Source organism: Parus major, chromosome 13 (genome assembly GCF_001522545.3).
Source record: "Parus major isolate Abel chromosome 13, Parus_major1.1, whole genome shotgun sequence".
In the NCBI taxonomy this organism is placed as follows: Eukaryota; Metazoa; Chordata; class Aves; order Passeriformes; family Paridae; genus Parus; species Parus major.
This window is the reverse complement of record NC_031782.1, coordinates 1,967,131-1,982,775: the sequence shown is the minus strand read 5'-3', so window position 1 is coordinate 1,982,775 and position 15,645 is coordinate 1,967,131. Positions and strand designations below refer to the sequence as shown.

Here is a 15,645-nt window from a genome sequence, read left to right as displayed (position 1 = left end):
AGGAAGGGAAGCAGCACAATCACCACTGGGTTCAGCATCACCCGCTCACCCACCCAGCCCTGCAGTGGCCAAAACTCACAAAATTTTGCACCCCATCCCCTGTGGATTGTCCAACCACAGAAACATGTTTGGGATTGGGCTCCAGCCAGTGCTTGTCTCTCAGACCCACAGCAGGGAGGTGGCAGGGGACTGGCCCTGATGGCTACAAGGACAGAGAGCTGGGAGCTCCAGCTGAGAGCACAGCAGCTCACAGGGCTGCCCCACTCAGCACCCACCCCTGAATGCTCTGGCCACAGTGCCCACCCTGCCTCGTTTCTGGCTCAGCCTAAAAGACAAAATAAAGGTGAGGAGAGCAGGTGAGAGACTGAAGCTGCCCTTCCATCCCCCATGGCTGATCCCACGAGCTGCAGGTGGCTCCAAGACCTGACTCCTATTGCAGGGCAGCTCCTCCCCTCGTGCAGGGCTCCAAGATCCACACACAGGCAGTGGCACACATCCCAAAACAGCACCACCCTCTGATACCCCCTCTCTGATGTCCCTGCAAGCTCTGATGTCCTGGTGTCCCTTGCTTGTCCCTGGGCTGAGTTTTCCCTGAGGGATGACCTTCCCCGAGGGATGACCTTCCCCGAGGGATGACCCATGGGGCAGCAGGTTAAGTGGTGAGCAATAGCTGGGCAGGACAGATGAGAGCATCAGCGACAGCAAGCAATTAGTTAATGGGTTCTGGGGCTCTCAGACCAATCTCATCAATGACCACGAGCTGCTGGAGAAATGATGAAAAGCCGAGCCAATAGAATCAGGAGCCAAAGGGGGAAAGCAGGGAGGGGGGAAGGGGGAGTTAAAAGAGGGAATGAAAATAATCAAAAACCCAGGGAGAAGATGTATCCACCCAAGCATGATACTGAGCTGGAGACCTGACAGGCCCAGCTGCTGCTCAGGGGAGAAAAACCAAAATCCCTTTATCTACCTCCACACCCTTCTAATAGAGAATGGTGTCAAATCAATTTATTGCCTTTCCCCTCACAATCAATCAGGCCTCCTCCACTGCTCAGGCTCTGCTGGAGCTGTGTCACGTGCAGCAGGGAAAGGGAGAGCAGCAGAGCAGGACACGGGGGCGGCTGCTCAGATTTATGCTGCTCATGATTAGTAAGAGATGGGTGGCTCCTGGCCAGAGCAGCTCATAGTCACAAGACTTAGAACCACACCGAGTTGTGTAAGGCACGCAAGATTCCCTGCAAACCTTCCTGGCTTTGCATGGAGAGGCTCTGGAGCGTTGTTATGGATGGGGCTCGTGGATATGGCTGAGGGAAAACGCCTTTCCAAGGAGGCAGAGGTTGCTGCAAACGTGTGAAGTGAGGCTTTTCAGGCTGATCGTGTTCCTGAGACTGGTATTTGCAAGTAGAAAGAGGCTCAGGAAGAGACCAACACTTCATGGGAAGATGGAATGTTTCCACTTCCCCACTGGAGACAGAGGTGTCCACACTGAGCTGCACAGCCTCTCCATGGAAGTCTCCAAATCCCAGATCTCTCACTCGCTAGGGAACTGCTCATGAACACCAGAACTGTGGATATCAGCAAGTCCAAGGCAGTTCCTGTCCCACCAGGATCCCAGTTTGTGTCACACCAGGATCCCAGTTTGTGTCACACCACCATCCCAGTTTGTGTCCCAGCAGGATCCAGCAGTGGCAGCCACCCACCCAACTCACTCTTTGGGGGGGGTCAAGTCATCAGGTCGTGTCTCGAAGAACTGCAGCACCTCCTCGCACTGGGAGATGTAGGGAGGCAGCTGGATCAGAGCCTGAGGAGCAAACACAGACACGGGTGATGGGAAGCACCAAAACTGTGCAAGGAGCCCAGGGAGGACTCCTGGGAGTGCAGGGAGCTGGGACATGAGCGGCACCCAGGGGATCCCAGCACAGGCTGGAGAGAAGCACAGCAAACCCAGAGAGCCCCACTTGCACCCAGCACCCCACCCAATAAAGCAATAAAGGAGAATAAGCAGAGACTGGGCAGGCCCTGCTTAGCCAGCTCCAGCTTTTTGGGCAGATGTTATGTCAGAGGGTGAGAGCCACAGGGGTGTCCATCCAGCCTCCCAGCTCAGCTTCCCAGCGTGGAGCAGCCATCCTTGGGACAGGCTGGGCAGTTTGGACGTGGCAGACTCTCACAGTGCTATCCCAGCACATCCTAAAAATGCCTCCCTGGGCAATGGCAGCTTGGGAAGGGGCAGGGAGAGAAGCAAGGGAAGCAAAAGCACAGACACCAGGGCTGGGAGGCTGCTCTGTGGCACAGCAGGAGATGTGAAATTCCTTCCCTTCAAGGAACTGGTTGTAAAAAAGCTCCAACAGTGGGACCTGCAGGGTGAGAGTGCCTGGCTGGGGAGGCAATGGAAAAAGGGAGCATTTCAAACCAGGGAGCAGAGCTGCAGCCCAACCTGGAGCAGATTTATAACCAGTTTTCTGTACAAGTGCCCCTCCCCTCTGTCTGCTGTCCCAGCAGTCTCGTGACAGCAGTGTGGGCAGAGCAAACCTCCCCTCATTTCTCTCCTGGAGACAAAGCCACAGCTGCAGAGCCTCAGGGTGACCACAGAGATCAGATGTGGCTCCTTCTTGCCCCAAGTGCTGGCCCCCAAAACCCTTCCAGGCACTGAGCAGCCAGTCCCTCAGTGCCAGCACAGCAGACTGTCAGACCACTAATCATGGGCCAGACGTGAACAGGATCATGTGAGACACAGCAGAGAGAAAACCACTCCCTCCATGGCTTTTGGGCCCAGGGAAGGGCTATTCAAATAGCAGGTTTTGCACGGATTCCATTCCCATGCGGTACCACTCCCCAGCTCCAGCTAGATCCCGTGATCTAAACGATATCCCCCGTGCCAAAATCCTGGGATTTTGTGGCCTGGAGAAGGCTCTGTGCCCTCTGGAAGCAAGGGGTGATCCCAGGGAACACCCTGTGCTGGAAGGAGGAGACACAAGGCCCACTGCTCATTTCCCAGGGTGTTTTGAAGGAAGCCTAGAGCTGACCCTGCTGGCCACTACATCAGCAAGCGTGGCACAAACAGCCTGATGTGTGTCCCAGCTCTGGCCCTGCCACCCAAAGCAGTGACCTGGGCAGGGCCACCAGGACACAGCTTTGGCCCATGGTGTTGGAGCCACAGCAAAGTCACCTTTCCCATCCTGCTGCCTGCAGGCCTGAGGGGAAAGGACCAAAGACAGAGAACCCTTGTTGGATTAAAATCCGTTTTGCAGGCAGTGAGAAAGGATCATTCTCCAGCAGCAGCAATTTCAGTCTCTTTGGGGTAGAGCATCAGCTCCTTCATCAACTTCCCTCAAACCCTTTCCCAAAATCCCTTAGGCAGGAGGAAGGCAGATCCCACACCACGAGAAAGACCAGCAGATGTGGAACACAAAGAGAATAAACTGGAGAAATGGGAGGACATTTTGGGTCTCTGCTCCCTCTCCTTGCCAGTCCCATGGCTGTCTGAAGTCTCATTTAGCATCTCATTGCTCTTACCAGTTGCTCTGATTCCTTCGCTGCTTTTCCCGCACTTTATCTTATATTGCCACATTTTTCAGTACCACAGGAGCTGGAACAGAGCCCTTCAGCAGGAGCACTGGCCTGTGAAAGAAGTGGCTCCCCCCTCTTTGCTCCTCTTCCCTGCTTCCACCCCAGATCTCACCCATCCTCTCTGCAGGGCTCTCCCAGAGAACAAAGACACCCAACTTCCCTCAGAGGAGATGGCAATACAGCAGAAACTTCCTTACACAGCTTTCTGCTGCTAATTCCTTGCTCCTTTTACGTCTCTGCAGGCCCTGGTCAGTCCCACAGCCACCTCAGCTCAGCTGCTTTCCGGGTAAGCAGCAGCTCCAGGCCGGGCAGGGAGAGCTCGGAATTCCTGGGTGATGCATTAACGGGAGGAGGAGAGCACAGCTCCCTAAGTGGGTCATATAACATCAGCCATTACGTTCCAGTTGTTAAGTCAAATGGATTCATTATATTTTATGCCACTAATGGCATTGCTCTGAAAGAGGCAGCTGCAGCATTTTATCACCGAGGGACGTTTTCTTCCCCAAAATTGAATTTACGGCCGCGTCTGTCTGTGGAGCTGACACAGTTCAGTGGCTCGGGAGACAAGGGGCCAAGCACCACCAGCTTCCCCCAGGACAGCTCAGAGCACACCCTGCAGCACATCTCCATCACTCTGCCCTCACCTGCTGTCCTGGCCAGCGGTGATCCTCATCTGCAGCCCCTCTGCAGAGCTGCCAAGATGCATTTCCTAATTCATCTCCATCTCTGGAATTGTTATTCCAGCCATGGGCCTGGCTCAGGCCCAAACCCCACAGCCACACAAAGGCACTGCCACACCTCCCTCACCTAAGGGATGGGTATTTTACCATTTCCCTATCTTCTCCCGTGGGTTTTACAGTCTTTCATGTATTCCCAGCACCATTCAGACTGGATTTTGGAGGTACCAGTCCTACCACGGCTGCTGCAAGTACTAATGCACATCTTTGATGGGAGATGTGACACAATTGATTTGAGTGAAAATAATTTGTTGTGTTTTATTTCCCCTGCCAAAAAAAAATCTGCCCCAAAATCATTAATTTCCCTTACACCTCAGCCCAGTTTTAATATCCTTCAAGAGTATGGAGCAAGTTGTCTCAGCCTTCTCTCTGTGCCAATAATTTTCTGAGGTACAAGTCACCTTTGTAACCAGTAACTGGAGTTTGCATCCCAGTTGGGAACCACCTCACCATCCTACAGCCTCAAGTGCTGCCTGCTACATGAAACAGGAGGCTTTTTCCCAAGAGATGGGAAAGGAAAGGCTCCCTGAGGGGCTGAGTCTTTCAAACCAAGCCCTGCACACAACCATTTCCCTCCAAAGCTGTGGTGATGTCCAGCCAGGTTCTTCCCAGCCCTTCCAGAGCTGGTTCTGCTTTGCAGCTGGAGGAAGGGCAGGAGGAATGCAAAGCCCAGCAGCAGGGTGCAGACTGGAGTGGGGCTGGGCACCTCTGCCCCCTGCAAGCCAGGCCTCCAAGCCCCCAGCAGAGAAAACTAAACTGGGTGGGTTTTAATAAAAAAAGGGATTGAGAGCAGGGGCTAACCCACACTCCCCGTGATCCTTAAATTGTGCCAAGGGAAATACAGGTTGGAGATCAGGAAAGGTTTTTTCCAGAAAGGGTGATAAAATTCTGGAATGATCTGCCCTGGGGGAGTCACCATCCCTGGATGTGTTAAAAAACACTGGATGTGGCACTCGGTGCCGTGGGCTGGTTGAGGTGGTGGGGCTGGGCTGGACTCGATGATCCTGCAGGTCTCTCCCAAGCTGGTGATTCTGTGTGATTCTGTGTCAGTGCATCAGGATGGAGCAGGATGGAGCAGGATGGAGCTGGATGGAGCTGGATGGAGCTGGGATTGCCCTTGGGGGGTGTTGGAAGCCCCCCTTACCTTGCAGTACTCATCAATGGGGATCAGGCGCTTGACCGCGACGTCGCGGATGTGGCTCCGGCGGAAGAGGATCTTCCCTGGAACACAACAGGAGGGGACACAAGGGCAGGTCAGCACAACACTCTTCAGAATCACCCTCTCAGGACCTTTTCCCTGCACACCCTCTTCCAGCCAAAAGCACCATAGCCAAAAAAAGCCCATTTCCTCACACAGATTAAACCCGGTCAGAACCAGGCACAGTTCAGGTGGCAAGGACATTCCAGGAGAGAAGAGGAAACAGTTCCCAGCAAACTGCATTCCCCTGGTCTCTCACTGGTGTGGCAATGATGAGGAGCAGCCCCCATCAAAGCCTGACACCTCTCTGTTTGCTGGTGGGGACAGAATCCCTGGCAAACGCTGGCAGGACATCCCTTGTCCCATTGTCCAGCTCTAGTGTGGGCAGCAGCCAAGCCAGAGGGATTTTCCCCGAGCAGCTCCTGGTCCTGGAAGCCTCAGTGTCGGGACTGCAGCTCTGAGTCAGACCTATAGAATTTTCCTTCCTGTCTGGGGTTTATTTTTGTTCTCCATTAATGGGATCCTCTTGCCACTCCGTTTCCTCCCCTCTGGCTTATGGTACAGGCCTCTTTCCTTTGAAGCCTAATGAGTCCTAAATGCTTCAAGCTGCTCTCTCAGAGAACAGCTTCTCTGGCATTTAATGAGACAAAAGCCATTAGCAGACAGCGAAACAGATACGGGATCAAAAGGGTTGGTACGTGGCAGGATTTCAGACCGCTTCCCAAAGCTCCAGGAACTGGCACTGCTCTGCAGCACAATCACCTGGAAAATTCTGCTTTGGGGGGTTGGGTTGGAATGAAGCTCCCTCAAGTTCCTCCTGGCATCTCCAATACCACAGGAAAGGCTTTTTGGTGCCTGCTTGGGTTTCCAATCCCATCCCTGAACACAAGGAGAGCAAGAATCCCTTCATTTATCAAAGGGGTCACACGGGGCAACCCAGAAGCCAAACTCCCCTCACTCCATCCTTGCAAACCATGTGAGGGAAGGGAAAAAGCACTTGGAGAGTCACACCATGGCTTTGTCCCTGCTGTGGGTCTTCTCAGGAGCCCTGGAATTACTGAAGCCAGGGGCTGGATGCTACCAAGAACAGGACACAGGAAAATGGTCAGATGATTATGACAATTTTAAATTCAGGGCTGAGTCATTGATCAGAATTTTAAATCCAGGGCTGGGTGATTTATTCCAATTTTAAATCCAGGACTGAGTCATTGATCAGAATTTTAAATCCAGGGCCTGGGTGATTTATCCCAATTTTAAATCCAGGGCTGGGTCACCCCCTGTGCTTCTCCCTGTCTTGGCCAGGAGCTGGATCACGGGTGACTCGTGCAAGCTGCCAATGCATTTTTGAAGCAGAGATGAACTGAAGCTAAGCCAACTTCAGCTTGCAAAGAGCACGAGCAAGAACCTGCTGGAGGAGCCAAATCTCCTGCCAGGCTCAGTTACTGCTTTGAAACAGGAGCACACAGTGAACCCACTGAGAGGCTGCTCCTTCCTTGCCCTGCAGTGAAAGGGTTGGGGTCAGCCCAGCCCAGCCCAGCTCCTCATTTCTGGGCTGTTGGCAGCGGGGCTGGGACACTGGTGATGGGAAATGCTCTGCCCTGCAGTGCATTCCTTCTCAAAGCGTGCCAAGAAGAGCCAAATCTGGCAGCATTTGTGACAGAGTGAGAACAAAATCCCCCTCTATCCAGCCTTTCTCTATTTTGAGGGTGAAGAGCCTGGGAACAGGGAATTTATTTGGAAAGACTGGGAGCAGCACCCAGGTTGGAGCTCTATTCCTTGCCCTGAGCAATTCTTTTCCATCTAACAAGAGAATGATCAAGGTTTCCCTTCCCATCAGCAATCCCAGTGCATTTGCTGCCGAGGATCCTGTTTGAATGATGATTGCTGAAAAAGATGAATGGATCACACCAGTTCTGCTGGCAGTGGTTGGGAGTGGCTGTTTTGGTTCTAGGTCTGCCAAAATGAAATCACTGATGGGTGGGTAGGTTATAAATGGCTGAAATAATAAGCTCTGGGTGTGGGAATATTGAAATGTTTAACAAACATATGCTAGTGAGTAATAATAAAAAGAATACAGTTTGGGGGAATAAATTCATCACAAGTGATCTTAAATTAGCCCAGGCATGGAGCATATGAACCAGCAGGAAATCCAGCTCCTCTCTCCATTTGCTCTAGATCTGTTTTTTTCAACAAGGAAGTTTATTTTCTAACAAAAAGCTGACTTTAATCAAAATGCCTAATTAACATAATTGCAGCCCCTTCAATGCTGCCAAATCCAGCCATAGAAACCCTTGACTTGACAGGCAGGAGAAACCACTTCCCTCCTGGAAGGGAAAGGTGGGCAACTTGCAGGGTCAGGGAGATGCAGCATTTCCCTGGGTGTGTTTTCCTTGGCCCAGACCTAAATTTGGGAATAGCAGAACTGTCCAGTGGGGCTTTTCCCGTGGCCAAAGACAACAAAACACCAGGGAAACACAGGGGACTGAGGGGTGCAGGGAGCTGTGAGCAATGCTGCAGCTCCAGGGCACGGTTCCCACCACCCCATTCCCAGCACTCTCTCCCTGATGATTTTCTTTGGCTGCTTCCAGGATTTGTTAAGGATCCTCAGCCAGGTTCTGGAAGTGTCCAAGGCCAGGCTGGACGAGGTTTGGAGCAACCTGGGATAGTGGAAGGTGTCCCTGCCCATGGTGACCTCTAAGGTTCTTCTTCAACCCAAAGCATTCCATGGCTCCATGATTCTAAACTCATTTTTCCCCTCCTGGCACTGCTCCTGCCTCAGGATGAGGAACACCAAGGACAAGACACTGAGGGGAGGCAGCTCTGCTGATAATGGGCTTTTCCAGCAGCTGCAAAGGTCACTGCTGCTGCAGGCTCCACTTGCCACAACCCCAGGAGTCAGAAATAATTAGATTTTTTTATTTACATAGATAATGTTATGCATGAGCAATTGGAGCAGTGAGGCTCCATCCCTGCTGGCACCAGGAATTCCCTCCAGCAGGAAGTGTGCTAAAATACACTGTCCTTTACACAAACAAAGCTAAGAGAGGACTGGGCATTTATCACCCAGGAACGTGTCAAACAAGTTGATTTTGGAAAAAGATAACTGAGATAAGGCACTAACACAATGGCTGCCCTGGCTGTGCAAGCACCCAGCTCCAGGATGTGCTGCCTGCTTTTTCTGGATTTTAAAAACCTGTTAATCCCTACAAAGGCAAAGAGAAGCTCTACTGAAGGTATTCTGTCTGGCCATGAAAATTCCTCTGGTGCCAGAAAGGATCTGTTCTCCCAGGAGTGGAAGAACCAAACTCCTCAGTGGGTAATCAAGGCTGATTTGCTTTATCTGACTGACCCAGAGCAAAAATTGATGGAGCAGCTCCCAAAGGTGGGGCTGGAAAAAAAATACAGCCTGGTCCCCACTGCTTCAGGCCTTCAATGGGACTGAAAAGTGCCAGGAAACCTTGGGGAAAAGGCTGATAAGGAATTTGGGTCTCCAGCAGTGAGAGACAGAGCAGGCAGGCCACGGGAGGGGTTAATCTCTCCAAACAAACAAAAGCAGGGAAAAGGGCTCTGCAGATTGGTCCCTCCTGTGGGAATTCTCCAGGCACAGCTGGTGCTACACTGGGAGCGAGGAGCTGGAGATTGAAAAAGGCAGAGGGACCTCAAGCAGCAAAGTTGTGGAGCCAAAGGCTGGATCTCCAGCGAGCTGAGAACCCCAAAGACATCCCCCTGGCCATCCCAGCTGTGAACCAAGCCAGGAATTCCAAGAGTGGAAAAGCAGCTGTGCCTCCTGCTTTACCCTGAAGGAGTCCCCCCATTCTGCCCCCACCCCACAGCCTCGGAAAGAATTCACTGCTCTGCACCTTTCAAATCACATCCAGATTTTCCCTGGCACGGGTTCCAAACTCACTTCAGCAAAAAGGCGGCCCTGAATGTACACGTAATTAATCCCAGCCCCTGGAGCAGCCAGCTATTCCTGGGATGGGGGATCAGCCATGGGAGACGGTGTTTCCAGGAGTCCCACACTCAGCATCTGCTCTGTGCAGGGGTTCAGGAAGGCCTGGGACTGCTCTCTCAAGCTGCTAGAGCAGAAATCCCATCTTATTAGAGCAGAAAATAACAATTAGGGCCCTTGTCCCACCTCCAGCTCAGAGGAAGATGCAACAGGACTGAGCAAAGTCAGGTACCATAGCTGGAAAAGGGATGAGCTTTCCCCCACTGCCTTCACAGAGGTTGTGTGGGGAGCTAAAGCACCCTCGCAGTTGTTCTGGGAGAAAAACCCCGAGTTTGTGTGTGGCACTGATGCCCACACCCGGTGGGCTGGGAAGGGAGCAGAAAGGAGGCCTAATTCTGCTTTTAAAAATGACCTCCCCAAACCCCCTTCCTCCCGCTCCCTTCTCGGGACTTCACTCCTGTCCGCAGCTCAATCTTCCTAAAAAGCAATTTTACAGCCAAAGTGAGCTCAGCCTCAGGCAACCCCTCCTTGCCGAGGCTCACGTTTCCAGCGAGGCAGGAAAGCTGGCCAGGATCTGCACGGAGCTTGGAAGGCTCCACGTCCCTTAGCAAAGCTGTTTCCTGAAGGATCTGGCACGGGCCTCCCCGGCAGGCCCAGCTGAGCTCGTTTGTTTTCCCAGCTCCTTCTTTCCTGGGGTCTCCAGGTTGGGTGGAACCTCGCTGGGGATGTTCCAGCTGGGCTGGATGTTCCACAGGGCTCTGCTGGCACCAGGCACGGGCTGGGTGCTGCCACAGCTGCTCCAGCGCCACAAAAACCTCTGCCAGGGGCTCCAGGCCAGCTAAGAGAGCTCAAAAAGCGCTTCAAATTCTCCCCTCCGTGGCAGCAGAGCTTTTCAGGCACAGAGCAGGAGCGCTGCCAGGAAAATCCAAAGCCCACCAGGCTCTGCTGTGGGATGAAAGCGGTGCCAGGAGCCAGAAAGGGACGAGCCCTGGCCCCAAGGCTCGAGTGCAGCTGCTCTGCTTTGGAGGACCCAGCTCTGTGACTCCACCAGAGCTGAAGGACTTGCACTTAACAAAAGGCCCTTCTGATAGCATCAAAGACCTGCTTCAAGAGGCCAGAGTCTCCAGGAATTTCCCATAAAAAGTCAAATCATCCAAGCCGGCACTCACAAAACGAGGCAGCACAAAGCTCCTGCGGGCTGGGGGTGTCATGTGGGTAATCCTGGAATTCCTTCCAGGAATCCAGGCTGACACACAAACCCAGCAGCATCTTCTCAGGCCCTGGGGGTGACCCTGAGCTCGGGACACTCTGGGGTTTGCTAAGGAAGCCAGGGCTGCAGGAGGGATTTTTGGGAATTGCCACAAGGCCCGGTGCTGCCCCACAAGGGCCTTCCCAGAAAGCAGAGCACTTGCAGGAAACCACCACAGCCAAATCTCCCCTGGTAATGAAACTCAGATGCTCAATTTGCAATTGGGAACAATCTCCAGTACTCCCAGAAGCTGAACACAAACCCCAGCAAGTCTAGGGAGATAGAACCAGGAAAAAAACCCTTTTTTTGGGCAGAAAAACAGTCCCAGGCTGCTTTACTGAGCTCACCTGGGCTGAGAGAGACAAAGCTGGGGTTCAGCTGTAACAAAACTTGTCATCATCCCAAACTGGGAAAGCAAAGAACTGCTCCAGGAAGGAATCAGGCTCCAGTGCAGCCAGTAAATATTGAAAGATCCTTCCCTTACCCCCAGGTGAAATCCTCTTCCAGAAGCAGAGCTTGCCCACCCTCTCGCTGGGGAGGTTCTGGCTCACTGAACTGCTCCAGGGAAAGCCACCAGCTCCTGACTGCTCCAGCAGGCTGGAGGCCAAAGGCACCACCATTCCCACTCCCAGCATCACAACTTCCCCGAAGCACAGGGCTCCCGAGGCTGTCCCAGCCTTTATTTTCCAGCAATTTCCACCCCCTTTTTCCCACAGTGGAAATCCCAGTGACATCTTTCTGAGCGAAGGGAAACTATTCCAACACCAAGGAGAAACAAATACTGGTGAGTGTGAGCAGCAGAGATCCGACCAGGCTTCTCTTCCAAAAACAGCAGCGTTTTGGTGGGAATTTTCTTCATGTGCAGCACAGCCAAAGCACAAATCCAATTTTTCCAAGTGATGCCCTTTGCCAATTTGGCTTCCATCTCTCCCTGCTGGCAGGAGCACTTGTACAGCAAGGCCTTTTCTGCTGTAACATCAGGTGAGCTTTGCTTTTGCTGATGCTACAATGCCAGGACAAGCCAGAATCAGAAACCCAGACAGGATCCTCTTGCTCAGAAAAGGATGGAAATGATTTTTTTCCTTTTTTCTTTTCCACACCACTCAGAGAAAAGCAAAGCCCACAATGGCCTTTATGTTTCTAGAAGAGCCAGGAGGCAGAGCACAGCACAAAGGGCTGCACTAAACAGACCTGACAGCCACTGGAAGTGATTATGGTGCCGTGACATTCCTAAATATCCTCATTAGCTGCTCAGGGCTGGGGGTAAAGACAACTCTGTGGTCAGAGAGACTCCCCACAGGCTGCTTATTTTCCCAAGGCATATTTAGAATCCTTTTTCCCCCCACAGCAGCAGCCAGCAGCAATCCCCCACACCACAAAGTGCCAAGGATTATCACATCTGTTCTTTGGGCATAAAACCACTCGTGTTGGACATGTCACACCACAGAAATCCTGTCTTGGAGCAGTCACTCCCAAACACCACGGGAGGAAGCTGAGGCTGTTGATCAGCTTGGATTCCATTGTTCTTTCCTTCTCTCTGGATGTCCCCTGGAGCTGCAGGGGACAGGGAAAGCAGTTTTGGGGAGCCTCACACCACCCTCAGCCCTGCTCTGTGCTTGGGGGCTTCTTGGTCTTCCACCCAGGAATTCTGGAGGGACAGAGAAATCCTGAGGGGTTTAACACTCCCTGGGCACGCTGCTAACAAATCCAGAGGTTTTAAAGGACACACTGCAGGCCAAGAACTCGCTGCTGTGGTGGTTCAGTGGGTTTTACACAAAACTCCCACACAGACTGGGAAAAAGCTCCTGCAGGGCAAAAAGCAGCAGGGATTTTGCTGGAGCCTCCTCTCCTACCTGGCAGAAAGGGGATGATCCTTTGCTTGGGATCCTTCTGGCCTCCTTCCATCGGGAACTTGTCCAGCATCTGCATCTAGAAAAGGAAATGCAAGAGGTGAGGAAAGTCAGGGATTCAGTGGCAAGGCACAAGGCCAGGAGGGGACGAAGCAGGAGAGGAGACAGAACAGGCCCAGAGATATCCAACCTTTGGATATGAGGAAGGGGAGGGAGATGCAAACTCTCCCTTGCTTTCCCCATGGATCTGAAGTGTCTCCCAGGATTTCTGCAGCTCCCTGCTCCCCAGGTGTTGAAATGGGTCTGACTCTCTCTGTTGGAGCTCCCTGCCTGAATAATTCAGCACTTATGGAAGCACTGGAGACAATCTGACCAGGAAGTGTCCTGAGCACCTGGAAAATCTCATCAGCCCTCTGCAATCCTTCACATGCAGTGGTTACACACTTTTTCCTTGGATCTCAATCCCTGGGATAAGTTATTGAGGTTTGGTGCAGAGGGGACAGACGGAAGGAAGGATTTTGAGAAGAAATGAAAAACTCCCCCAAGACTCCCAAAGACAACAGGAAAACCAGAAAGAGCTCTCAGAGTGAGAACAGGAGAACTCAGAACCAGGGTGGCACTGAGCACAGCGGGGCTGTGTTCACAGCTGACTCCCAAAACAACCTGGAGGTGACAAAAATGTCCCCAGAACTGGCACCAGCCAGAGACTGTGGTGACATTACAGCAGCCCCAGAGAGGCCAAGATCTCCCCCAACCCATGAAAATCCAGGCCGGCACCACATCCCTGTCACTCTGTGGAACATTCCTGTTGTGCTGTGGTGGAGAGGAGCCCCCAGCCCTGCTCCTTCTGCAGGGGAGAGCTTGGGGAAGCTTGTGGCTGGAGAAGGGTGAGGAAAACAAGGCACCAACGCTGCACATCTGACTGTGGTTAAACAGCACAACCCTGGAGGCACTGGAAGCAATCCTGGAGGCACTGGAAGCTTTCCCTGCCTCTGCTGCAGCCCCAGCTGAGGATTGCCTCCAAGGCACAGACAGTGCTCTCCCACCAGCACGTCTGGGCTGTGCCTCTGCCCAGATCCCTTCCCAGCCATGTGATCCCACCAAATCCACCCAGAACTCCAGCCCATCTCCAGCTCCTTCTGCTGCACTGCTCAGCCTGGGGACCCTTCTCTGCTCCAGCCCAACCCAGTGCCACAAGAACCAGCCCAGCCAGACCAGACCTGCCTGGAAGTAACAAATCCCTCCTTTGTTGTGCTGCAAGGAGAAGAGGTTGCAGAGGGCTTGGAGCACCCTCTGGCATTCACAGGAAGAGGAGAAGTGGGGAAGGAGAGGGCAGGGGGGCTGATCCCGTGGATCCCAGCCAGCCTGGCTGCCACATTGCACAGCTCTGGAGGAGCCAGCAGCAAACACCAGCTCATGGGTTTTCCTGGGCATGAGCCTGTGGGAAGAACAGCTGAAAACCTCACTCCAAGGAAAACAAGTTGGCTGTAAGCAGGGGAGGCAGTTTGGGATAGAGATCCACAGAAACCCAGAAAGCACAAAACAGAGGGTGGAAAAGAGCAGCTCCAGACCCAAGGGAAGCCAGCAGGGACAAGGCAGAGCCAGCTGGCAGAGCTCCACGTTCTGAGGTTCCCCGTGTCCTCCCTGCTCCTGCTGATTTTGCAGGATGGGGATGCAGCACAGGTTGTCACGCTGCTCCTGCCAAGGAAAGCAACCCCAGCTCTGGAAAAGGGATGGGAAAAGGTTAAAAGTTCAGCAACCCTACAAACCCTGGGATAGGGACACAGGGACAAGCACCAGAGGATGGTCTGCAGATTCCAGTGCCAGGTTTTCTTGGTGGAACACCTTTTCCCAAGAGCTGTGGCAGGGAGGCTGGCATGGGGAGACTCCTACAAATCCTCTTTACAGCAAAGGTTCCCATCCAAGCTCCAGACATCACATTCCCAGCCAAGATCCCAGGGAGATGGGCAGACAGGGCAGGGGAGATGCAGACAGACACAAAACAGAGGGGCCAAGTCTCGTACTCAGCAATGCACTCAGCCAGCTCAGGGAGAAAAATGAAGGGGAAAAAAAAAACAACCCAGCAACAATTAATCTATTGTTTCTCCCCTTCCAAGATCATTTTTAAGTATTTGTGACAGAGAAGGAAAAAAAAAGGTTGGAGTGGATGCAGTTTGAAGAATTTTGATGTCTTTTATGATGTGGGAAGCTGTTGTATCCCACTTTATACTGACCCCTTTGCAGCAGGGAGAGGGATTGCAGCTTCCCAGAGCCAGGACTGGATCCCAAGTGGGGTGTCCAGCCCAGGCTTCCCACACCAGCACAGGGCACGTTTATCCACATTTATCTCTACCACCAACTTATCTTATCAGTTAGCTGTTTTCCTTACCCAGGAATGTCTGGGCAGTGGAGTGAGGCAGACTGTGAGAATTCCCTGTCCCCATCCCAAGCTGTCCGTTCACAGGAAAATACAGGAAAAATAAACCAGGATAACACCCCCAGGGATGGGCAGCCTTTGAAAAGCAGCTCATGCTGGCAGAGAGCTGCTTCAGCAACAGGAAACTGGTAAGATAATATCCTAATTAGAGCAATTAAGAGTGCTGCAGGGGAGCCTGGGGAGAGGGGAATGTCCCTGCTCAGCAGGATTCCTGGGAAGCAGAGGGTTTTGCCCAAAAAGCAGCTGATGCTGCAGTGCCAGAGGGTTTTACACCACACAGGGTGACCCCAGAGATCTGGCTGCTGCAGGACATGTCACTTCCCAGCTGGAAAAAGCTTGGAGAAATCATTGCCAAAACCCCACAGCCTCAAGGCAATCAGGTGTGCCACGCTCTGCTTCTCCTCTGATTTCCACAATGCAGTGGAAGAGCTTTTCCCTCTTCTCAAGAGGATTTGTTCAATGAGACAAGAGGAACGAGCAGGAACCGGTGCCCAGGAGGTTCCTGAACACAGGGAAGAACTTCCCTGGGCAGTGCCCAGCCCTGAACAGATCCCAGAGCAGGGATGGGATCTCCTCCCTGGGGATATCCCGGAGCCCTCTGTGCTGTCCCTGTGCTCTGGGATGGCCCTGCTGGAGCAGGGAGGTGACACCAGTGACC

At 52.8% G+C, this 15,645-nt stretch overlaps 1 protein-coding gene across 3 annotated transcripts in view; it reads right to left on the bottom strand.

Annotated features, from left to right (window-relative positions):
• The window catches only part of SH3PXD2B (SH3 and PX domains 2B), a 50,963-nt gene that overhangs the window by 24,234 nt on the left and 11,084 nt on the right, over nucleotides 1-15,645 (bottom strand). For 2 of the 3 annotated variants that reach the window (XM_033517678.1, XM_033517679.1), the window contains exons 1-2: nucleotides 12,554-12,629; nucleotides 5,446-5,522 (exon numbers count right to left, since the gene is read on the bottom strand). In XM_033517678.1, coding sequence (XP_033373569.1) covers nucleotides 5,446-5,459 — 14 coding nt within the window. In that variant the 5' untranslated portion in view covers nucleotides 5,460-5,522; nucleotides 12,554-12,629. Of the gene's footprint in view, nucleotides 1-1,706; nucleotides 1,799-5,445; nucleotides 5,523-12,553; nucleotides 12,630-15,645 lie in introns of those variants that run through there. The other variant, XM_033517677.1, reaches the window with a different exon arrangement.